Source organism: Vulpes lagopus, chromosome 15 (assembly GCF_018345385.1).
Source record: "Vulpes lagopus strain Blue_001 chromosome 15, ASM1834538v1, whole genome shotgun sequence".
NCBI lineage: Eukaryota > Metazoa > Chordata > Mammalia > Carnivora > Canidae > Vulpes > Vulpes lagopus.
This window is the reverse complement of record NC_054838.1, coordinates 38,307,669-38,332,311: the sequence shown is the minus strand read 5'-3', so window position 1 is coordinate 38,332,311 and position 24,643 is coordinate 38,307,669. Positions and strand designations below refer to the sequence as shown.

Sequence of the window (24,643 nt, the reverse complement as noted above, 5' to 3'; positions counted from 1 at the left end):
ATTTGCCAACATACAGAATAACACCCAGTGCTCATCCCGTCAAGTGCCCACCTTAGTGCCCGCCACCCAGTCACCCCTACCCCCCGCCCTCCTCCCCTTCCACCTCCCCTAGTTCATTTCCCAGAGTTAGGAGTCTTCCATGTTCTGTCTCCCTTTCTGATATTTCCCACTTATTTAATATTATTTGTTTCTGATTCTTTAGGGGAGATCTGTTGTGATTTTAGTTGAGAAATGTTTATTTTTATCACTATGATTATATTAAATACTTCTTGTTAATATTAAAAACAGAACAGGTTTTCATTATGGTGACCTCTAATTTCTTGGCTTCTAGGTTAGGTAATAATTTGAATAGGAACATATGTTATACCAGCTGGTTATTCTATTACTCATTCAGCAAAAGTTCTTTTATCCAGTTTCTACACTGTTGTCAACGCTGTGCTAAGTTCTATAGATAGAGATGTAAATGGAAGGTATCTGACTTTCCATTTTTTTTTTAATTTTTATTTATTTATGATAGTCACAGAGAGAGAGAGAAAGGCAGAGAGACACAGGCAGAGGGAGAAGCAGGCTCCATGCACCGGGAGCCCGATGTGGGATTCGATCCCGGGTCTCCAGGATCGCGCCCTGGGCCAAAGGCAGGCGCCAAACCGCTGCGCCACCCAGGGATCCCTGACTTTCCATTTATATAGAATCAACAGTCCATAACAGAAGAGGGCTGACTGAAAGCAGGAATTACATTAAGAGTATAACCTATGATAGGGCTTACATTGAGAAGAGCCACCTGTGTGGCTCAGTAAGTTAAGCAGCTGGTCATGATCCCAGAGTCCCAGGATGGAGCCCCACATGGGGCTCAGTAGGGTTTCTGCTTCTCTCTCTGCCCCTCACCCCACTCACGTACTCTTCTCTCTCACACACACACACACACAAAAATAAATGAATAAAATGTCAAAAAATACTATAACCTATAATATATACTACAAATGAACCATATGCCAGGTTCACTGGTGGCACAGTGGATGGTACTCATGAGCAAATATTCTAACTAGGTGCAAACATAGCGCTAGGTATTGGACACACAGTGATCATGGAGACATAGTCCCTACCCTCAAGGATCCCAGTGCCTGGGCAGACAGACATACTAAAAAAAGGCAATTTCAATGTAATATATTAAATACACCCAGCATATAGTAGAAATTGATTTAATGTTTGTCAACTGAAAGACTAAAAGAGGAAGAGGAAATACGAGAATGAACAAATAAACAAAGGAAAGGAACAAAGGAGGAAGGAGAGTGTTAGGATGAGAGTAAGTAGTGATTACTATAGAAACATTGAGAAGAGAAAATCAACTAGCTCTTGGCAGTTTGGTGGTACCTTCTGGAAGGAAATGGAATCAGTGAATGTGAAATGAAGTTAACCAGGTAAAAGGAAAAGGAATTTGCAAGCAGAAAGAAAGCACTGAGGAATGTTACAACATGTCATATGTAAGGAAGGTATGTGCCTGAAAATATTTTTCCAATATCGCAAAGCTATTCAAGAGCAAGTGAAAAAAAAAAAAGAGCAAGTGAAGCACTATTTTACATTTACTTTTCTGACAAAGCCGATATGATGGGGACGATCCTTTTCTAAAGATCAAACATCATAATAGTGACCAAGTGTAAAAGAGACTTCATTTAACAATGGAGTTCCCAGGGCCCTAAGCACTTTCTAGATTTTCCTAAAGTTTGCTACATAAACACCAATACAATCTAAGGAAGGTGAATTTATGACAAACGTAGTTTTAAAAAATGCAGGTGAGAGTTTGGGCTGTGTGCACAACATATCTGCAATAAGTCATCTTTATTAACTTACAATAGCATAATGGTTTAAATCAAAAGGCTCTGGGGTCAGACATATCCATGTTCAAATCTATACCCTGCCAGTGATTTACTGTGTGATTTTATAAATAAATTTCCTTCTCTTAGCTTCAACTTCTCACATAAAATTAAGGTAATGGTAGTAATTAGTTCAAAGAGTTATTGGAGAGATTAAATAGTGTACAAGTAGTTTAGTACCTGTTAACAATTCAATTATATTTCAGTCTAGTGTTAATAAAATTTTAAAAATATATAGTGATGAGAAATGAATATAGAGATTGATTGATTAATTGAAGATGAATGAATGAGAAAATCTAGAAGTTCTAACTTTTCTCTGTTGACGTCTTCCACATTTGAAAGTAAGATCCTTTAAATCAATGACTAGCCCAGTGAATGGTGCAGAATAGGCAGTGAATTTGTATATGAGCATTTCTTTTAAGGTTACTCAGATTCTTTTTCGATTCTAAATGAATGGATTAGACAGGTTAATAGGTTAATGGTGATCTGGAAACCCCAGAAAAGTAGTCATGAACCATAACAAAACTAAAAGGCATTTGGGGCTTGAGTTCAGGAACCTGAAACCAAGACCTGAGCCAAGATCATGAGCGGATGCTTAACCAACCAAGCTCTCCAAGTGCCCTCCCCTCCTTTTTTAAAATCACTCTCTGTAATCAAAAGTTTTCTGATTTCATTGAAGGCATTATTATCTACTTCTGCTATTTTTCTCAGTCACAAGAGTGAAGAAAAGATTTTTTTAATCTTCCCCAAAGGGATCTAGCATCTATTTCCCTCAGTGCTTTTACATTTATATTCAGCTGTATGTTTTAAATAAAACTGAGGCTAAAGTTTTGGAGTATCCCAGGGCTTAGTCTTTTCTATCTACATTTGCTTCATTGGTGATCTTACCCAGTCTCATGGTATTATTCTGTTATACATTGAAGACATTTCTAAATTTGAATCTATAGCCCAGACTTGTCATCTAATCTCCAAACTTGAATATTCAACTGCCTACCTGACATATTTACTTGGATATCTAAAAGATATCTCAAATTCTACATTTCCAAAGATGCAAACCAGGTCTTTATCTTCCTGATCCCCAAGCATTCTATATTTCACCTGGTGGCAAATCCATTCTTTCAGTAGCTCAAACCAATAACTTTGGAATCATCCTTTGATTCCTCTCATATCCTTTAATCAATTGACCAGGAAATCCCACAGACTCTTCAAACAGAATCATACCACTCCTCCCTACCTCCACTGTAAAATCATCATTAATTGCCTTTACTACTGAAATAACCTTAGTAGTCTTCCTGATTGTACCCTTGTCCCTACCTATAACCACTTAATACCCCAGGCAGAAATACCTTTCTGTAAGCCAGATCACGTTGCTGCATTGTCTAAGAACCTCCCATGGTTTCTGATCTCATTCAAAGTCAAAGTCCTTACAAATCCATGTTCTATAAAATCTGGTCCTTTGTTTTGTCTCTGGATACTTTCCCCTTCACTTCATCTTCCCCTCCAACACATTGGTCCTTTTTTAGTTCCATTAAAACACTGAGAAGGCTTTTATCCTCGGGTCATTGCCTTAGCTGTTTGCCAGGAATGCTCCACCCCAGACACCCATACTGTTATCCTTCCTTCTTCCAAGTCCTTGCTCAATGTCTACCCTGAGCAACTTGTTTAATACTACCAATTGTCCTTCCTTTCTTCGCCATTTCATATCTAACCTTTCATTCTATTATGTTGTTTATGTATTAATTTATTTTTACTGATTATATGCATATTGTCAATATCCCTAGTTGGAATATAGGGTAGAGTAGGGGATTTTTTTTCTTGCATGTTTTGTTCGCTTTTGAATATTAAGGTCCTGGAACATAATAGATACTCAATAAATATTTGTTGAAGAAATAAATTACAGGATAGAAGGAAACAAACCCCCAAGTATTGAGTGCCTGTCGGGTAATAGGAACTTTGTATTCTGCTAAGTAACCCTCCTTATCCTCCAAAAATATTGGAATCATTATCTTCATTTTGCGGAAAACTGAGATTAAAAATGTAAAATATCTGTGTTTGTGGTCACACAGTAAATAAAAGAAATAAGGTTCAAGCCTCACTATAAAAGCTTTTGTGTAAAACTCTTGCTTTTTCCTTGATACGATGCTGTAGACAATATGGAAATAAGCATGAATCACTGGATTCCTTCTGAAAGGATCTCTAAAATGCAATGAAAAATTTTGTACAGTGGTCTTTTTCAAATAATGAGCTTGATGAAGCGTTTTAGTTAATGCTGAAAAGAACAATGTTTTTTTTTAATGAAATTCTGGTGCTCATACATCCAAAAATTATAAAATTGCCTTCTTACTCTTCCAAATTCTCAATTTTCATTAACTGATAAATTTGTTTATCCCACCAGATAAGTCAAGAAGATGATATATTTATAAATGTAACACCATTTGTGCCAAGAAAAATAAAATTGCAAAAAGGTCCTCTCTCAATGGAACTTCTCAAAACAAGTCTCAAAGAGAACATAAGCCAGTTTTCATCTTGCCAGAAACCATGCAATGAAAAATGTGCACTGTATTCTTCTTCACAATGATAAATTTGTGGTCTGGCTAAAAACAATGTCACCATGGTCAAAAACCACTTTGATATAACCAGACTGAAGAAAATAATGTGGTTTCATTGATTTTAGCTTTTGATAAATATAGCCTACTCAAAATAAATTATCACATTTTCCCCCAATAACATAAAACATTATAACACAGTGCCTACCACTACATTATCTAACGCACTTGGAAAATTTTTATAAAACAGTGGTATATTATATGAGTAATATAAGCAGATAAATGTCTCCTACTTGCCACCTCCTAAAAATCACATTAAGTCAAGTGAAAAATTCAGAGAGCATATGTGCTGCCTTGTACTTACAAACAATTTAAGCAATATAATACCATTTACTTGAGGCTGTATTTATATAAACAGGCGAGAAAGATGAAATAGGCCTGGCTTTTCCCCAGTAGAGCAGAGGACAATCTAATAAAACACACAGGCAATTTAGCAGATGTTGAGTCACTACTATTTTATGCATAGACTTCTCTTTTCCTCCTTTTCTCATCATAATTATCATGCGACTCTTCAAGTCACACATTATATTATATGGTCCTCAGTCTAATCCTTGCAATGTAGGCAGGAAGGTATTATTATCTCTCTTCCTAAAGCTTTTACTGACTTCCTATTTGAACTCTCAGTAGTAATTGCCAAAAAAATTATAACTCTCTTATGAGGGCAGCCCAGGTGGCTTAGCGGTTTACCACCGCCTACAGCCCAAGGCGTGATCCTGGAGACCGGGATCGAGTCCCACGTCAGGCTCCCTGCATGGAGCCTGCTTCTCCCTCTGCCTGTGTCCCTGTGTGTGTGTCTCTCTCTCCTCTCTGTGTATTCTCATGAATGAATAAATAAAATCTTAAAAAAAAAAAAAAACTCCTTATGACACTCTGTTATGAGGCTGTATAGATAGGCCTCTGCACATCTGACTTCAGCATTTCACCCTTTTCTTTACATTTCTTCTATTTTCCATATCTGTTCTTTTTCTCTTGTGGTTCCTTTCACTTCACATGTTCTCCACTTCCAATCTTACCTCAGTTCTCTTCATTAAAAATACATGAAGTAATGGTGCCTACCTAGTAGACTGAGGTATTAAAGAAGATATAAGTGCCTAGAAAAGTAGAATCAAAGAGCCTGAGTACTTGTCCAAGACACCATTTTAAGTGAATAAATTATTGTCTTTATGTCATCATGGTGTGGGCCAAGTGCTTTGAATGGAGTGAGTGCTTTCTACTGTGTGTTCAATTGAGAAATGAGTGGCATACTCTAGTTGTATGATGGGAACATTTTTAATCTCTTTAATGGTAGGATGAGGCATTAATCTTGCCCCCTACGCACTTATGTATGGGTGAGGTTTGTTCCTATATTTCCTTGTAATAGTAAATATGAGCATTTTAGTTAATGAAATATATACCAGTGGCTGAATTAAGAAATACTAAATATTATGACCGTTAAAATTCAGGAACCATTAGGCTTGGAAAGAGAAATGAGAGGTAAAATCCACAGCAGAATATACATGCGATTTTGTAATCCGCCTTAGGTAAGGAAATTTAAACCCAGGCCAGGCCTCAGAATATTCCTCTTATGTCTCCAAGACAAAAAAAAAAAATCAAGACCATGTGACATAGTCTGTGGGAACTCAGAAAGAATACTGTGGGGCCTGCAAGAACTCAGAGTCAGAAAATCAGAAAGCCTCTGAACATTCTGATGGAAGACCAGCCACACAGGAGGAAAACTCCTTTTAGTAAACAGACTATTTGAAAAAAAAAAAAAGAAGAAGAAAGAAAGAAAGAAAGAAAGAAAGAAAGAAAGAAAGAAGAAGAAAGAAAGAAGAAAGGAAGAAAGAAAAGAAGGAAGGAAGAAAGAAAGAAAGAAAGAAAGAAAGAAAGAAAGAAAGAAAGAAAGAAAGAAAAAAGAAAGAAAAAGAAAATCTAAGAGTCTGACTAGAATCAGAAGAAGGTCCTGGAAAGCCATAATTTTAATGGAAAGATATATAAAGTAATTGTAAAATGCTCACTGGAGCTGAAAATATCTACATAACACTTTTTTGGAGTCTATTGGCTTTAAAGTGATGACTGTAATGTTTTATTATAGTAAAACACAAAAATAGTTTTTTAAGCATTGTATAGACTCAGTCCTAAGAAATTGCTTCACCCAGGCTTTTCAGGTAATGTCTTTACTTTCTCATATGCAAATTCTTCTACAAGGGTTTCTCTATCTCAAAGCTCTCATTATAAGGAAGAGAAGGGAATGGAATTCTGTATTATTTCTGTTTCATGTGTAGAAAAAATTGAGACACAAATAGAGGGAAAGTCTCATAATCCCAGGAAATAGTTGTGTGCCAGCTGAAAAGGAAGTGTCTGTCTGATTCTTCAGTTGTCCCTCCTCTTCTTTAATGTAATCACACATTCATTCGCCTGTTTCAACTCCTTGCTACATGCCAAGCACAATACAAAAAGCAAAGACACAGCCTCCTGCTCTCATATTGCTCACAGTCCACGGGTAAGACTGATACGCAGACTCACTGTGAGCATGATGGTTGTGCTATTATGTGCAAAACAGTGTTGTGCCGGTGCTGTGATAGGCCCCAGCCTAGAGGCGAACCATCCAGGAGGAACCTGTCCTTCAGGCTCAGGAGATCAGAAAAGCCATGCTCAGAGGATCTGGTGAATGAAAGAGTAAGGAAGAGTTAGCTAGGGAAGGGGGCTAGGGGAAAAGTAAAAATGAAGCAAAGTATTCCAGTCAACACATTTTACTATTGAAATTCATACACTGTGTTTTTCCTCTGCTCTTCATCTGCAGTATGACCAGAAGTCATATTTTTCAAAGCTGTTCCCTACAAATGTGCATCTGTGATAATCCTTCCCCTTAGCACCCTGCAGTACCATTAAACCATCCTTTATGCTTTAATTATGAAATAAATCTTTGCATACAATTTCAAACTCCCCTATAAAATGTAACCAATAAAAAAGAACAAAAATGAAAACTAAATAAAAGCTACAGCCCTGAGTTTTCAGCTCTCTGAGGGAATTTTATTAAGGAATCTAAAACAAAAATATTTAATAAACCATGAAGGGCATGATACAGGCTGGATCCAGTGATAAATGGATGGCTGTGAGTCCCCTGTGTGGCAATGTTAGAAATGTCCTACAATCAATCCTTGTTCTTGTGTCCTGTGGGTATCTGGTGCCCATTCAAGAAAATTTCGACACTAGAAAACTTTAGGGACACAAAAGCAACAATCAGTGTCACTGGTCCAGCAACCCAGGACATATGTGCCAGGATGAGGGCATTGCTTGATGCATTTGAACTGATGAGATTCTCAGAGGGGGGCATGGACTTTTGTTAGGATAACAAACGTCAAATATGTATGCTACCACTGGCCCCTCCTCACACATGGGCAAACACTGTTAATTATTCATGATTCTCTTTCCTACTAAGTAGCCTCAAGACCACTTTCAAAGGGGCACTTGATCAGTTCGCTTCTCCTTATATGTCATCAATCAATCAGTCAAAAATCCCACAGGGTTTTAATCTCAGCCTCAATAAGTTATCATATTAAACCTTATACTATTCCTCTGTAAAACAGATTTAATACTTATCTTGTTTATTATGAAGATTACTAAAATATCTAGAATAACACCTAGCATATAGTAGGCACTCAATAAATGTTAGTTTCCTCCCTTTTTTTCCTCCTGAATAAGCAGGAATGAGGTAGCTTCCTATTGAGGCAGGTTCAGATAAAACTTAACCAACATTTTGGATAGAAACTAAATTTTTATTTCAGGGAGTCATCATGGTATGTTTTGTTTCATGATAATGTAATGGTAAAAATGGTAAAAATCAATCAACTCAACGTTAAGCCTTCCCCACTAAGGACTTTTTTTTCTGACCTGAAGTAAAACATGTTGCAGTTAACAGCCTTCTTGAGAAGAGTAAATCTGAATTTTATAGTTAGATGGTGTTATAGAATGACTTCTGTCATTCTGTCTACTGCCTCTTTCCTCTACCTATGCTTCCCGGATCCAATGAATTACTCAGAGTTAGATTATTCAGTCAATCATAAAAATTTCTCATTGCCATGTTAGTACCAGGAATATTTCTAATGTGAAACAAGTCACCTCTAGGCAAAAGTAAGCTTTGGAGGTACATACTTAGTTTGGCTCTCTCTGGTTACCAGAATCTTAAAAATTTAGGTATAATGCACTGAATTTAGACATCTATCTATAATGGTAACTAAGAATTCTGTAACTTGGAACTTCTTAAAGGCAACAAAAATGGTTTGCTGAGAATGATTTGATCCATACATCAGGATGAAAATTATAAACTTTGATTATGTGGTAAATATATTGATTTGTGAATTCCTATGTAAATATGAGTTAGGCACCATACTCAGTACCAGGGATCCATTTGTGAGGAAAAGAAATAAATTCCCTAACATCCTAGTGTTATAGTCAAGGAAGGATAGACGGTAATAAATGTCTCTCAAATCTCTCTCTCTCTCTCTCTCTCTCTCTCTGTCTTTCTCACACACACATACACACAAAATAGGTGATGTTATAGTAAATGCTACAAAGAAAAATAAGGTACCTAAATATCACACACACATAAACACCACTTCCAATTCTTCTGAACCATGGGAATTTTTTTAGCTCAGGCTAAATGAAGAGAAAATATCAAAGGATCAAGGATATGGACCATGCAGAAACAACTGAGTCTGCATTCTTCAGGTATCTCAGCTCAACATCCTAGAAATCAAAATCTAGACAAGTAAAGACAGTGGTAAAGGCAGACTAATGGTCTATGGATGGAACAGACTAGAAACAAGCATGTTAGTCACCAGTCAACACCTTGTATTCTGGGCAGATCTATTGCTCAGGTGTCAAAGGATAGCCCTACAACAGACCCATATCAGTTTTGCACACTTGAAATGGCCTGACCAACAGCTGAGGACACATGCATCTGATTCTCAGAGATTCTCAGCAACTTCTCTTCCTCTAAAAATACGAAGCTTGCTAAGGAGTTCCTGTCTAGCTGACTTATAGAATATCAGACATCCATCCCAGGATTTTTTTAAAAAAATATTTTATTTATTTAGGGATCCCTGGGTGGCGCAGCGGTTTGGCGCCTGCCTTTGGCCCAGGGCGCGATCCTGGAGACCCCGGATCGAATCCCACATCAGGCTCCCGGTGCATGGAGCCTGCTTCTTCCTCCGCCTGTGTCTCTGCCTCTCTTTCTCTCTCTCTGTGACTATCATAAATAAATAAAAATTTTAAAAAATATATTTTATTTATTTATTCATGAGAGGCACACACTGAGAGAGAGGAAGAGACACACAGGCAGAGGGAGAAGCAGGCTCCATGCAGGGAGCCTGACATGGGACTCAATCCCGGGTCTCCAGGATCACACCCTGAGCTGAAGGCAGTGCTAAACCACTGAGCCACCCGGGCTGGCCCCATCCCAGGATCTTGACTCCTCATTCCTTCTGCCTACACAGACAAATGGAACAGGGTTTGAAAATGTAAAAGTCTAGAAATAATTAACTATAGGACTATTAATCCTTTAAGACTAATACCCAAACAATAAGCATGAGTACCAATTATTACTAAGCATCATATCATTTTTAGGTGTCCAGGAAATCAGTGGACCATCCATTCTCTAATTAGAAGCATAGAAAGCACATTAGTGGAATCACAGAATCAACATGGATAATATAGTTTTTGCAGTTCACTTTCCCTTAAAAAAAAACTCTTGTATTTTCAAAATATATCACTTCAAGTTATGAAAGGATAGATTTATACTAGAGAACAATACAATAAGGATCAAGCATGGAAAAGGAGGAAAATGAGAAATGGATAACTACTTAAATAGATGTTATCAAACAGGTCTTGGTTTTCTAGTCTGCTGATCATCTGCATTTCTAAAAAGAATTACAATGTTGTGCATCTCCTGTGAAACTAATATGCTTGCTAGTAGGGAACTTCATTGACATGATCAAGATTCTTTAAAATAGAACATATACTAAATTGAGTAAATTTATACTAAAACTACAAACTATTGTGAATTCTTAGTAAACGTCTATATACCCTTCCAGTATGTAGTAATTGAGTAGTACACTGAGTACTTCCAGTAAATTATAATTACAATAAGAAGGAAACAAACAGCAATAATAAAACAATAAGAAGGAAACAAGAATTAGGGGACACCTGGGTGGCTCAGCAGTTTAGCCCCTGCCTTAGGACCAGAGCGTGATCCTGTCCTGGGATTGAGTCCCACATCTGTCTCCCTGCATGGAGCCTACTTCTCCCCCCGCCTGTGTCTCTGCCTCTCTCTCTCTGTCTTTCATGAATAAATAAATAAAATCTTAAAAAAAAAAAAGAAACAGGAATTACAAAACAAACATTAATGGAGAAAATGCTCAGTAATTCACAGAAAGAAATAAAGAAAGATCTAGGAAGAATAACAGGACATTCAGATATTTGTAAACCAATGCACACAGCAGAGGTATTTACATTTATGTCATGATAAGATTAGCATTATTCTGAGATTTGGAAGAATATGTTCCATGATAGGAATATAGCAATGGAAGGAAGCCACATTGTTCAAAAGAAATAGATCTAATAGTAGTAAGGGGGAAATAAATAAGAGAAAGAGATCTCATCAGAAGAGATAGATATCTGCAAATTTGAAGCTCAAAACTTTGTGCCAACCCTCTAGGTAGGGATTTAAAAAAAAAAAAAACAAAACTAGAATGATATTGTTGGAGGAGGGTGTGGTGAGCTATCCAACTGATCACTTCCCTTTTTAGCTTCTGATACACTTCTTTCCTCTGGCTGGTTACCTTAACTTCTGTGACATATACTTTCCCTCTGCCCTTGCCTAATATTGATGTTATGCCAGACCTCTGGGCTCTACTCTAATCTGTATCTGTGCATTTCCTCATTTATTGTATTTATTTACAAATCTCTTATTTCCACCTGTAAATAGATGATACCTAAACCTATAACTTCCACCCTGCTATCTTTCCTAAACCTCTGCTTCCACTTACTCAGTAACTCATTAGACAATCAAACACAACATGTCCAAATTGGAACTAATTATCATCCCCATAAAATGTGATCCTTTTCTTCCTACAGCCTTCATCTTAGTTAATAGCTCTGCTATCGACTTGGTTAGAAGCCTCTCCCCTGACAGTTCTCTCTACCTCATAATTTCTTTCAATTCCAGCTCCAAAATGTCTTTCCCAGATCAATGTTTTCTTTAGTACAATGACTTAGTTTTTGCCCTATCATCCCAGAACTATCCTCTTGTGATAGCCTTCTGACTAGTTTATTCGCCTACAGTCTCCACTTGCCATCCTGATCTCCTGTCTTCCTAATTTGTCTTCCCCCACCACTAATCTTGGCCTTGAGACAATATAGTTCATGAAAAATCTTAGGCACAGTGTGGGTGATCACACCTGGGAATTATCACATAAGACATGCACCCATTGGATAAGAAGTCAGTCTGACAGTCTAAGCTTGGGCTGCCAACCAAGGATCAATTGTACAGTCACTAAGCTTACTTATTCCAAATAAGATTCTTTTGTCCTGATTCAAAATGCACTGATTCAAAATTTCCTGCTTTGGACTCTCGAATTGTATTTTTGTAGACACCTCCTCAAGTGATTGTGATGCATATCCATTTTTGGAATCTCTAAGAATTTATCCAATTATAAGATTCAGTGATTATAACACTCTAATCAGAATCCAATTTGCTATTCCAAGAGAATAGTTACAAAAGTATTTTGTGCAATGGCAGCATCATTGAACTAAACATAAAGCCTTCTGGGTGGTTCATGTTAAATGAAAAACATACATTTGAATGTATAAATTCTGGTAAATTTGTGAAGATAATCACATCACATTAGAACCACAACTTATGCACATTTCTTCCAACACATATATCTAATGGGATTTTCTTTAGTTTCATAAATGATGTTAATGGGTTACATGGGAAGAATTCAAGAATATATTTGATATAAAAAGAGTAGTGAATGCTGTCATATGCAAAACATTTAGGATTAGGGTACTAAGTACATCTAGATAAAAGCAATTAAGACTTAGCAGAACAGCAAAGAAGGAGGAAAAATGAAAGCCCTTAAAGTAAATATTTATACATTTTTTTCAGCTAATGATTCCTGCTTCATGCACCACATACATGTTTCTTTTTTTTTAAGATTTTATTTATTTATCCATGAGAGACACAGAGACAGAGAGGCAGAGACACAGGCAGAGAGAGAAGCAGGCTCCATGCAGGGAGCCCGATGTGGGACTCTATCCTGGGTCTCCAGGATCACACCCTGGGCTGAAGGCGGTGCTAAACCACTGAGCCACCAGGGCTGCCCCATACCTGTTTCCTATGTCAGTAAGTTACTGTGGATGTTAGCAGCTTATGACCTAGGAGGGGAAACAGGCCCTGTTAGAATTAACTACAGTAGATAATAAATTTCATTGTCACATCAATGTTCTAAATAAACAGTTATGGAAGAATAAAGATAGGAATGATAGATTAATCCCTATTTTCCTATTGTAAAATAGTCTCTCAAGGAACAAATCTAAAAATATGAAGCTAAATGCTATGGTTATGTATGGTATGCTAAAGTTTTAAAGATTGAATTCCAACATATAAAATGCATATATGAATACAGATGCCTAAATATAAGGATACAGGTATACTCATTAGCAATGAGTTATGTGTTTATTTATAATGAATAACATTATGTGAAATAAAGGTCTCATATTTAGTCTGGGCCATCCACATTTTTTTAACTTAAAAGCATCTTGTTTCAATATTAAATACATAGGGCAGCCCGGGTGGCTCAGGATCCTGGAGACCCAGGATCGAGTCCCACATCAGGTTCCCTACATGGAGCCTGCTTCTCGCTCTGCCTGTGCCTCTGCCTCTCTCTCTTTCTGTCTCTCATGAATAAATAAATCTTAAAAAAAAATAAATACATAGGATTTTTTGTTTTGTTTTGTTAGAGAGAGCAAGTAAGAAAAAAGGAGCAGGGAGTGAGGGAGAGAGAAAATCTTAAGCAGACTCCAAACCCAGCTTGGAGCCCAATGTAGGGGCTTCATCTCATGACCCTGAGATCATGACCTGAGTCCAAAATCTAAAGTCAGATGCTTAACCAACTGGGCCACCCAGGCACCTAAATACACAGACTTTTTAAATAAGACTGCATTTTCCCATTGAAACAATTCTGTAAAGTGTGCTGAAAATCCTAGGCTAACTCACAAATCCCATTAAACCTATGATGAATTTAATAATAATAATAATAATAATAATGGACTATTTGAAGTCGAGATCTTGAAGAAAGGAACTGGCAAGGCAGAAATAAGGGACAGAGAATGTTTTCTTTCCTTTTTACCATAGCTGCATTTAGCCATATTTTGAAAAGAACCACATGCTTCTTTGCTATCATTGCTGTCTCCCTTACCTTCAAGTAACCTTTGGCATTCAAAGCCACTTACTACACTACCCTTGGCCATGGAATATAGTAATTTAATAGGAAAATCTTATACCCATATCAATTAGGATTTGATTTGACTGTATATTTCAGGGGTGAAAAGTAGCTTAAACAAAGCAAATGTGATATCCATAGTCTAGAGCCAGTCAGTGGTTCCATGGTTAATAAGGATTCTCTTCCAAACTCAAAACACACTTTCTGTCCTGGACTCTATCCACCATGTTTATATTCCAGGCAAGAGAAGGAGAAAACCGGGAAGGGCAATAGCTTTTTAGCTATTCTCCAAAAATGGGTCATTTTCCTATAAGGAGTATCCCTGCTTACATCTTTCTGGCTAAAACCTAAAGCCTAAAACCTAAATCTGATTGCAAATGTTGCTGGAATATGTAGTGTTGTAGCTGCACCCTTTACCAGCCCCAAATGAAATTAGAGATCTGTTGCTGAGTATAAAGGAGAGAATGGATATTTGTAGGCAATTAGTTGTTTCTGCCACATTCCTCAAAAGTCCAGTCCTCAATTGTTAAACCCCTTTCCTACTCACTCAGTGTGGTTTCTTTATGTTCCTGTTCTGTAACAAATGCTACTTTATACATATACCCACACAGGGAAGTGACCCTTCTAGAGCAGTGGTTCTCAACTGTGGCTGCATGCTTAGATGCATTTGCAGTGTCTTTTAAAAATTCTGATGACAAGACCGATTAGATCAGAAACTCTGACAGTGAGACTCAGGCCACAATATTTTAAAAAAATGTCTCTGGGTGATTCCAATGTGTAGCCAAGTTTGAGAACCACTGTTCCTAAAGAAATATGAAAAGAAGGTACATAACCCAAATGATGCCAAGTTTTGCCATTTTTTTCTGACGTGTAATGAAGTGATATAAAAACCTGCAAGCCATGAGTTGAGAGTAATTTTTGGAGTGTTGGCATTTCCCACACAGGCCAATGGTTTGCCTTTAGGGTCAGTTTTCCTCTACTGCCCCCCTTTTTCTTTATTTTTTCTTTTTTTTACTAATAAATTTATTTTTTATTGGTGTTCAGTTTGCCAACATACAGAATAACACCCAGTGCTCATCCCGTCAAGTGCCCACCTTAGTGCCCACCACCCAGTCACCCCCACCCCCCGCCCACCTCCCCTTCCACCACCCCTAGTTCGTTTCCCAGAGTTAGGAGTCTTCCATGTTCTGTCTCCCTTTCTGATATTTCCCACTTATTTTTCCTCCTTTCCCCCTTATTCCCTTTCACTATTATTTATATTCCCCAAATGAATGAGACCATATAATGTTTGTCCTTCTCCGACTGACTTATTTCACTCAGCATAATACCCTCCAGTTCCATCCATGTCGAAGCAAATGGTGGGTATTTGTCGTTTCTAATGGCTGAGGAATATTCCATTGTATACATAAACCACATCTTCTTTATCCATTCATCTTTTTTCTAAAGTATCTTCTCTTCTATAACATTGGAACCATACAATTCTCTGAAAATCCTAACTTCACAGTGGATTCATGGACAACATAGATGGGTCCAAATGTTGGTCATCCTTGATGCCTTGACGTCTCAAGTGGCCCCACATCCATTTCACCTCTATATTGCTTCAAATAATTTTTAAATCTGTCTACACTTTTATCTTATCCCAAATCCACACAGCAACCAAAGGTATGTTTAAAACTGGTCTGCAATGTCATTCTTCTCTGTATATAGAGCCCACAAATGATTTCCTATTGGTGTAGTTCTCTCTTCCCTGCAAGATCCCTTCCTGCCTACTTCCCAGTCTTATCTATGACACACATCTCACTTGTATGGTGGCTCCTTTCATACCTTCAGTGCCTCCTAGCTCTTACACAATTAATCTCTGTGTACCAAACCTTCTAGATGCCCAAACTCAGGTAAACCAATATTTCCATTTGTTCATTCCTGTTGATGGAGGCTTTTTTTTTTCTTTCTTTCTTTCTTTCTTTCTTTCTTTCTTTCTTTCTTTTTTTTTTTTTTTTTGAAGGAGGCTTTGATTGCTCCCACAGACTATATCAGGAACCATGTTGTACTTCTTTTTTTTTTTTTTTTTTTTTTTTTTTTTAAATTTTTATTTATTTATTTATGATAGTCACAGAGAGAGAGAGAGAACTTCTTAATGGCCCTTATGGTAGTTAGTAATCATCTTTTAAAGATTTTATTTATTTACTTGACAGAGAGAGAGAGAGAGAGAGAGAGAGAGAGAACAAGCAGAGAAAAGAAAAACAGCAGAGGGAGAGGGAGAGGCAGGCTCTCTTCTGAGCAGGGAGCCCGATGGCTCGATCCCAGGACTCCAAGATCATGACCTGAGCTGAAGGCAGATGCTTAACTGACTGAGCCACCCAGGCATCCCAGTTGTTAATAATTATTTAGAAGCACTCCCTCTCCAGTTATTTCTTAGAAGAGCAGGGAATATGTTCTTCACCATTTTGTTTTCAGAACCTAGAACAGCTCCTATGACAGAGTATGCGTTACTATAAAAATAAATATATTATGAATGAATATATGAAGAACTGAGTAGTGTAGGATACTGAGATTGGAAGGTAAATTGGAGTCAGAGTGAAAAGGTCATAAGCAGCTGCTTGTAACTTAGGCAATTTTCTTAGGTCACCCAAGTAAATGTTTCTTTTTTTCAATATGTGTCTGTCTCTGCAGGTTGTGACTTGATCCCAGTACAGTATCTCCGCTGGGGTGACCCTGAGCCCATTGCAGCTGTGGTGTTTGCCTGCCTCGGCCTGCTGGCCACCCTCTTTGTCACTGCAGTCTTCATCATTTACCGTGATACACCTGTAGTCAAGTCCTCCAGCAGGGAACTCTGCTACATCATCCTTGCTGGCATCTGCCTGGGTTACTTATGTACCTTCTGCCTCATTGCAAAGCCCAAACAGATCTATTGCTACCTTCAGAGAATTGGTATTGGTCTTTCTCCAGCCATGAGCTACTCAGCCCTTGTAACCAAGACCAATCGTATTGCAAGGATCCTGGCCGGCAGCAAGAAGAAGATCTGTACCAAAAAGCCCAGATTCATGAGTGCCTGTGCCCAGCTAGTGATTGCTTTCATTCTCATATGCATTCAGTTGGGCATCATCGTTGCCCTCTTTATAATGGAGCCTCCTGATATAATGCACGACTACCCAAGCATTCGAGAAGTCTATCTGATCTGTAATACCACTAACCTCGGAGTTGTCACTCCTCTTGGATACAATGGCTTGCTGATTTTGAGCTGTACCTTCTATGCTTTCAAGACCAGAAATGTCCCAGCCAACTTCAATGAGGCCAAGTATATTGCCTTTACAATGTACACCACCTGCATTATATGGCTGGCCTTTGTGCCAATCTACTTTGGCAGCAACTACAAAATCATCACCATGTGTTTCTCAGTCAGTCTCAGTGCCACAGTGGCACTGGGCTGCATGTTTGTGCCGAAGGTGTACATCATCCTGGCAAAACCAGAGAGGAATGTGCGCAGCGCCTTCACCACATCTACCGTGGTGCGCATGCATGTGGGGGATGGCAAGTCATCCTCAGCAGCCAGCAGATCCAGCAGCCTAGTCAACCTGTGGAAGAGAAGGGGCTCCTCTGGGGAAACCCTAAGGTAAAAGTTGTGGGGGAATGTTGTGAGGCACTGGCCCCTAATAACCGAAGCTATGGCATTTGCTTTGTGGGGCTTTTATTTTTTTTATTTTTTTTTTTCGTTTTTTTCGTGGGGCTTTTAAATGGGAAATACCTGACTGAAATAAACTATGGGAGGCAGAGTGCTGGGAAAGGGGAGTTGGGCATTCTCACTGAATGGTTTTTGTGGGGTTAATTGGATGTGGACCCAGTTACCTATGCCAAAGCCAGAAACAGAGAAGTTGGGATAAAGGAAAAAAAAAACAGTTTCAGCAAAAAGGAAATGAGGTCCTAAAGGGCAGGGAGAGCATAGTTAAGTCATTAAGCCAAGGCAAGGACCTCCAGGTCCTAAGGGGACAGAGATCCATGGGGAACCAAGTTCTACTTTACCAGGACAGAGTAGAGAAGGTTATTGTTAACACAGAAGATTATGCTGAGCACAGAGTGCCATAAGCCCTACATATCTGACTGTGCTGTGTGCCTGAACCTTTTTCAAGCCCAGAAGAGCCCTTGACTGCCCATCCCACAGAAACACGTGAATGCAGAATCTGTTTTACTTCTTAATGGGCAACTTGAACACTTTGGGAAATGTTTAAATATTCAAAAGGGGCAAAACGACAAAATGACCTTGCATATAAACAACTAGCCAGTTTCCCATGTTCTCTGTTGCCCACAGTCCCATCCCACGCTTCAAGTTCACCATCCCAGGTAGTAGTTATTGGGCAATTCCCATCTGAAAAGACTCTGAAACTAACAGCTAATGCTTCCCCGCTTTCCCCATGAGGGACTTCCTTGTGTGATAAATGCCTCATAAGGCACTTCAAAAGGTAATGAGATCTTTTTTTTTTTTCAGCCAACTGAGATCTGTATCTTTAATAAACATCTAGAGAATACTGGTAGCATAGATTGCTATATTACATGCTATCCCAGAGATAGATGGTTCCTTAAAACCTGTTTAAATATGACAAACTTTAAGAACCTTAAGTGTAACCTATCATCCCATAGAGCTGCTCAGATTTATGCTCATGGTAAGCCTGGCTAGTAACCACTTTCTTCTTCCCTGCTTCTCTGGATAAGGGAAGACTGTGGCCTCTGTGAGGGGACAATGTGAAATTAGTGCAGCTAATAACTTCACAACATGGAGGCAATGAGATCATCTTATCAGTGGCTTGGGAACAAATTTGGAGGTATTAAAAAGTCCACATAGATTGTTACTGGGAATAAGGACTCCCTCCACTTAAGAAGTATATATAAAAAGAACTAGTCTGGGTATTATCTGCTTACTTACAGAGATTGTACAGTTTTCCTAAAGTCTAGACAAGTAAATGGAAGATAAACATCTTTTTGAACGGAAGATAAATAGCTAAATATTATTGCTTAAATGATTCTCTTATAATTTAGCCTGCATGGAAAGTCCAACCTTTCTATCAGCCCTAATTCTTCAAAGCCTGAATAATGGTGATGGTAAAGATACCATGTCTTGTGAGGATTGAAAAGCACTTACAAGATACTTAATCACATAGCTTAATTCATTTGCATTATTATCTTGTATCCTTGCCTCTTTTAATTTTTTTTTCTAATTCCTATATGCCTCTCATCTCTTTCCATGTACTCTGAGTAAGGTATTTAACTGAATCGTAAATCTTGAGGCAAACAATTGTGTCTTCTACTTCTTCAATAAATCGTGGCAGTGTCATGGTCTATCCACAAAACACCTTTCATATATCTGACATACCAGAACATTTTCCATCTGCTTTCCTGACTCCTCTCTAGAATATTCTTTTTCTGAAATTGTGCAAGATCAGCCTTTTGTCTAAGGAAATTTATTTTTCAAACTTTTCTTTTACCAGTATTTCTTTAAATTCTCTCTTCAAATCAAACTTTCCAAGGCATCTTGATAAGTCAAACAGACAGGCTACTATACTAGAGGGATGGAGTTGTGAGCCTATGCCTAAGCACCCCAAAAAGTCACTTAGGGCAGGTTTCCCAGACAGTGTGGAGCAATGGGAAAGAGCTCTGGCTTTATAGCCAGCTTCTCCTGGGTCTGAACACTGGCCCTACCTGCCATTCCTTCTCTCTGAGCCTGAGTTTCTTCATCTGCCAAATTGAAATCCTATCATCCACCTCAGAGGATTGTAAAGAGTGAAAGAAACAATATATGTGTAAAGGCCAGGTACACAGTAGATGCTTTACTGAAGATATCAGAGTACAGAGCCAGGCAGCCCTGGGAATGAATAATGGCTGGCAGCATCACTTAACAGCTGTGGAACCATATGCAAATCAATTAACCTTTCTAGGCCTTGGTTTCCTCCTCCGATGAATGGAGATAATGAGACACAGCCTTCACACAGGATTGTGAGACTAAAGGAGTATATACTTGTAAACTATATGCCATGCAGTAAGCACTTCCTAAGTGTTTGTTTACTATTATTTTTAACTACATTAACGATCATCAGTCTTCTTCCACACCTGAGAGTCTCTATCAGGAATGCAACCTGGATAATCCTATTAACAAAAAGAGAATTGTAAAAGGCAATATAGGTCTATAGACACATTGATTACACAGCCTGAGCTTTCCAGAGCATCTCCATTTCTACGTGGTCTAGTTCCTTGCCAGATTGTAAAGCATACCCTCTGTCCTAATTTAAGCAAGGCAAACTCCCTTAGAAGTGGGAGCCTTGTCTACCCTGTCATCACTCTACCTCCAGTGCCTGGAAGTATCCAAAAGGACACTTGACACACAGAGGACGCTTAATAATCCTTGTTATATTTATTGATCCAATAAATTTGGGAAAATAGGAATGTGATGATTATTTCTTGCTTGTGTTCAGGTGTGCATATTACTATCCCCTAGTGGTTCTACTACCTTTCATAACATTAAGCCTACTGTGATCTGTATTACAAATATCCCCTGCACCCCCACAGTTTCCAGTTTCTGCTCAAGAATTAGGTTATTAATTCCATCCATTAATATCATGTTTTGCTATAATTCTAACATACCTCTAGTAACATTAGGTGACTATTTTCAACTATTTCGTCTCTACTTTAGTAAATAAGGGGCAACAGAAATAACACAATTTACTGATAGTGCCTATAGAAAACAGAAATTTTTGGCAATATTTTAACTTGTTTTCCCTAAAGGGCCATGTAGTCCTTGATGATCAGATTTTGCAGTCAGTAGCTTTGGATATTAGAATTTCGAACAGTGAGAAGGGACCTTTGACACTTCTTGAGTTTTCTGTACATAGTCTTTGGCAAGACAGGCTATAGTCTGATTATATAGTGACTTCTTTTTGCCATTAACTAGCACATTCAGGCTGGAACCAGCTTTTGATATGGAGAAGAAAGGCCAGAAGAAGCTGTAATATCCTTGTATCACACACATCCCCTACCAGACCTTACCCCTTTTAGCTATTAACCTATAAAATAATTTAGATTCAAACTAAAATTATTTTCTTCTATGTCTCCCAAGAGCTCTCACTCTATTTCTGCTCTGTGATCCAATATCAAGATGTTTAGAGTGTTGATATGATATTTATCACATTGTAAGATCTAACTGGTATGTATGGATTTATCTTCCCTTTTAGTTTATAAATTCCCAGTGTGTATCACATTATTTATCTCTAGGACTTAAACAATGGGGGGAAATTGAACTTAGATGCTTGTAATATTTTCACATTTTATTCTTAATTACCTTTATTAGTTGGGTTTCTCAGGCTTGAATTCTATAATATGCCAATGGGCCCATCAATTGGAATCTACAGGAGGCTTAAAGAGTTAACTTAAATCTCTGACTGTAGGTCTTTGGGGGAGAAGCAGCTTCTATGCTCCGACCAGCCTGATTCTGCTTTCTTCCATCTGTTACATAGAGAGGCAGGCTACTATAAATCCAGACTGGATCTGGGCCATTTTGAAAAGGCCTTATGCATATCCCTTCCACATCTCATGGCAGACAGCTAGGGATCCATTTTAAAGATGACAGTAATTGCATACTTTAGAATAAAAATAATACCTCCTGAGGTTATAGTGACTGTGTTTCCAAAAGTTAGGGCACATTCTTGCAGCAATGGATGTAGAGACAGTAGATGTAAATATAGCAAGCTAGTGTATAGTTCTGACTTCGGAGCCACACCTGGATTCAAATCTAGTTGTGTGAATTTGAACAAGGTATGCCCGTGTCTTTTTTCAACTGTAAAATGATAGATAATGATCCCTGTTGTGAAAGTAAATGAAGTGATATGTGTTAAATGGTTAGTATTTGCGCATAGAAAGCACATAATAAATGGTAGATAAATCTTTTAGAAATGTGCTCACCTGCAAGTAGGACAAAGCTTGATTTTTAGAAACTCATATGATTTGTATGGGTTCTACTTCCTTTGTGTTACAGGAAACTTGTAGACAGACAGCTTCTGGTGGTCCTCCAATACTCAGTGGTTCCAGAGCCAACATCTCCTCTGTTCTCTGGGTCTTTACTCATGGATGCACAATGGCTTCATGTGTTGCATCCTTTCATTAGGGAAAATAGTGGTCTCTGAGGATCCTGTAGCTGCCTTTCTGTCTCATTGGCCAAAGCTGTCTCATTTAGCTACCCCTAACTGCAAGAGAGTAGAAAAAGGTGTTCATTTAGCTTTTGCATCTTCTATAATGGAAACTGAAAGGGAGAAGGGAGTGTCAAGTGCTTGTTGGATAAGCCCATGAGTAGTGTCTACCATGGAAAGCAGCAGTACCTAGTAGTAGTACTGGTAGTAGTAGTAATGGTGGTAAAATTACCTAGTGGTCACAAAATATTGAAAGTAGAAGCAATAATCGCTCCCATTTCTCAAATGGGCACCTTGAGGTCCCGTGTGGTTAGAACACTCACCTACCATCTTGTGACCAGGAGTTACACACAGCTCTTAACTCAGACCTTTGCCCACTAATATTAGAGCTGAGCCTTCCCCAGAATGTGTTCTTTAGAAAGCTAGTCTCACAAACCATTGCATGAAAAAAAAAATTGTTTGGTCAAACAGGTCTTAAAGAACTTCGACTGTTCTTTTAGAATAATGTGACTGTGTTTAGAGATAAACACTGAAAAGTTTTGCAGTGTAGAATCCAATCATTCATTCGTTCATTCTTTTCAACATTTTCCCTGGCCTTGTTGAACACAGGACTATTATTTTCAAGTAACTCTCTTAACAGTCTGGAGAACTGACACTACAAAGGGGACTCACTATGGAAAATATTGTCAGAGCCAAAGAGAAGACATGTTTCTGGGGAGACTGAAGAGTCGTTCATATATCTTCAATAAGAAGAGGGACAGAAAGAGACAATTTCCACCTCTGGTCATGGAGAGAGAATCACTTTTGTTCTCTGAGCACCTACAGGAAAACTAGAGCTAATTCTAACAGATCTAGCAGTTTTCTGGGAAGTGTAACAGGCTCACTTTAGAGCACCAAAAAGAAGAGTGCCTAGAATCATTCAATTCACTGAAATAGCAAAGGGAGATTTTTATTTAAACGAGAGTGAGTCACTATAGATTTTTTTTATATAGAAACATGCTATTTATGCCATCAATGTATAGAGGTCCCTGTGATTAACATTTTGGTTCTAGACACTAATTTTCCAGCACGACATGGTGCAGCATCAAATCATTGTCAAGCAGATAATGCCATGCTTCCGTGTAAGGCCTTCGCTTCAGCTGCAAATTGACAAATGAAGACAAAATCAGTTCTGAACTAAATAAAGCACTGAATTTGATGAGTCTAAAGTTCTGGTTCTACAAGATTCAGAATTTTCAGGGTGGTGGGCTGCATTTCTCGGATATAGTGGGCATTTCATGGCTAGATTAATGACAGAGGCCTGAAGCTCTAAATCACACGTTTTCTCAGAAGGTAAGAGCCTCGCTGGGGATTCTACACAGGTGGCAGGAGCATTAGCATAGCCTTCACCTTAATTTTAGAAACTATCTTTTGCCGCTTTTGTTTTAATTAACTAATTAACTTTGCTTTCATTGACATTGTCAGGAGAGCCCAGTCAGACTATCTTGTAAAGCAACCGCTAGACCTTTCACATCCATTGCCCAAATTATAATTTGTCTGGAAAATTGGTTCTCTTCTGTGAATGCCAATACACCCCAACTATGCTCAGGGCTTTGAAGATTTCTATCTGCTTAGATTTCATTGAGGAGTTATTAGTCGGTATGAAAGAGTGTGTGTGTTATCTCTTCCTCTTTCGAATCGGCTTCCTCTTCCTTCTATCTTTCCAGATTGTTTTTATCTTCCAGGGTCCAGCTCCCCCACTGAAACCCTATCAGATTAAACTGCTTCCCAGATTTTCCCTCATCTGGACTCTTAGAACACTTAGCACACATTCCTCACACTTTCTTCATTTATTATTTATACAAACAGAACGGAACATTGTCAGGCACTGTGGTAGGCCCTAGAGGCTGGAAGATTGTTTTGTATAGACGTGATATTTTCACAACTATCTAAAGCTGTCTTTTTTTTTTTTAAGATTTATTTATTTATGATAGACATAGAGAGAGAGAGAGAGAGGCAGAGACACAGGAGGAGGGAGAAGCAGGCTCCCATGCCGGGAGCCCGATGTGGGACTCGATCCCGGGACTCCAGGATTGCGCCCTGGGCCAAGGGCAGGTACTAAACCGCTGAGCCACCCAGGGATCCCCTAAAGCTGTCTTAAAAGCATTTCTGTCTTCCTCAGTGGCTATCATTGTGCCTGACACACAGCAGCACTCAGCAACAGATTCTGATTTGGGTAGGCAGCAGCTCTTAGGGCTCACACTGCCATTACAGGGAGCAAAACTAACCATTTTGTTGACTTGATTGCCCAGATTTTTATCTGATGATACTTTGCTCAAAAAAATAAGAAAAAATTCTTTTTGCTAAAAGCCAACTTTTTGTTTTTAATCAAGCTTCCATTGAATGCCTGCTGTGTGCCAACACTGTTACAGATTCTGGGGATACAAAGATAAGTAAGAAACAGGTTTTGAGGAGCTCTCAGTCTCCCAGAACAGACCTGGAAATTGGTTAAGTTCAATGAAGTGATATAGTGCTGT

General features: G+C 38.4%; 1 protein-coding gene across 2 annotated transcripts in view; it reads left to right on the top strand.

Moving 5' to 3' along the window:
* Positions 1–24,643, top strand: part of GRM5 (glutamate metabotropic receptor 5) — a 514,508-nt gene that overhangs the window by 439,693 nt on the left and 50,172 nt on the right. For both annotated transcript variants that reach the window (XM_041729572.1, XM_041729571.1), the window contains exon 8: positions 16,633–17,572. In XM_041729572.1, coding sequence (XP_041585506.1) covers positions 16,633–17,572 — 940 coding nt within the window. The remainder of the gene's footprint in view (positions 1–16,632; positions 17,573–24,643) is intronic.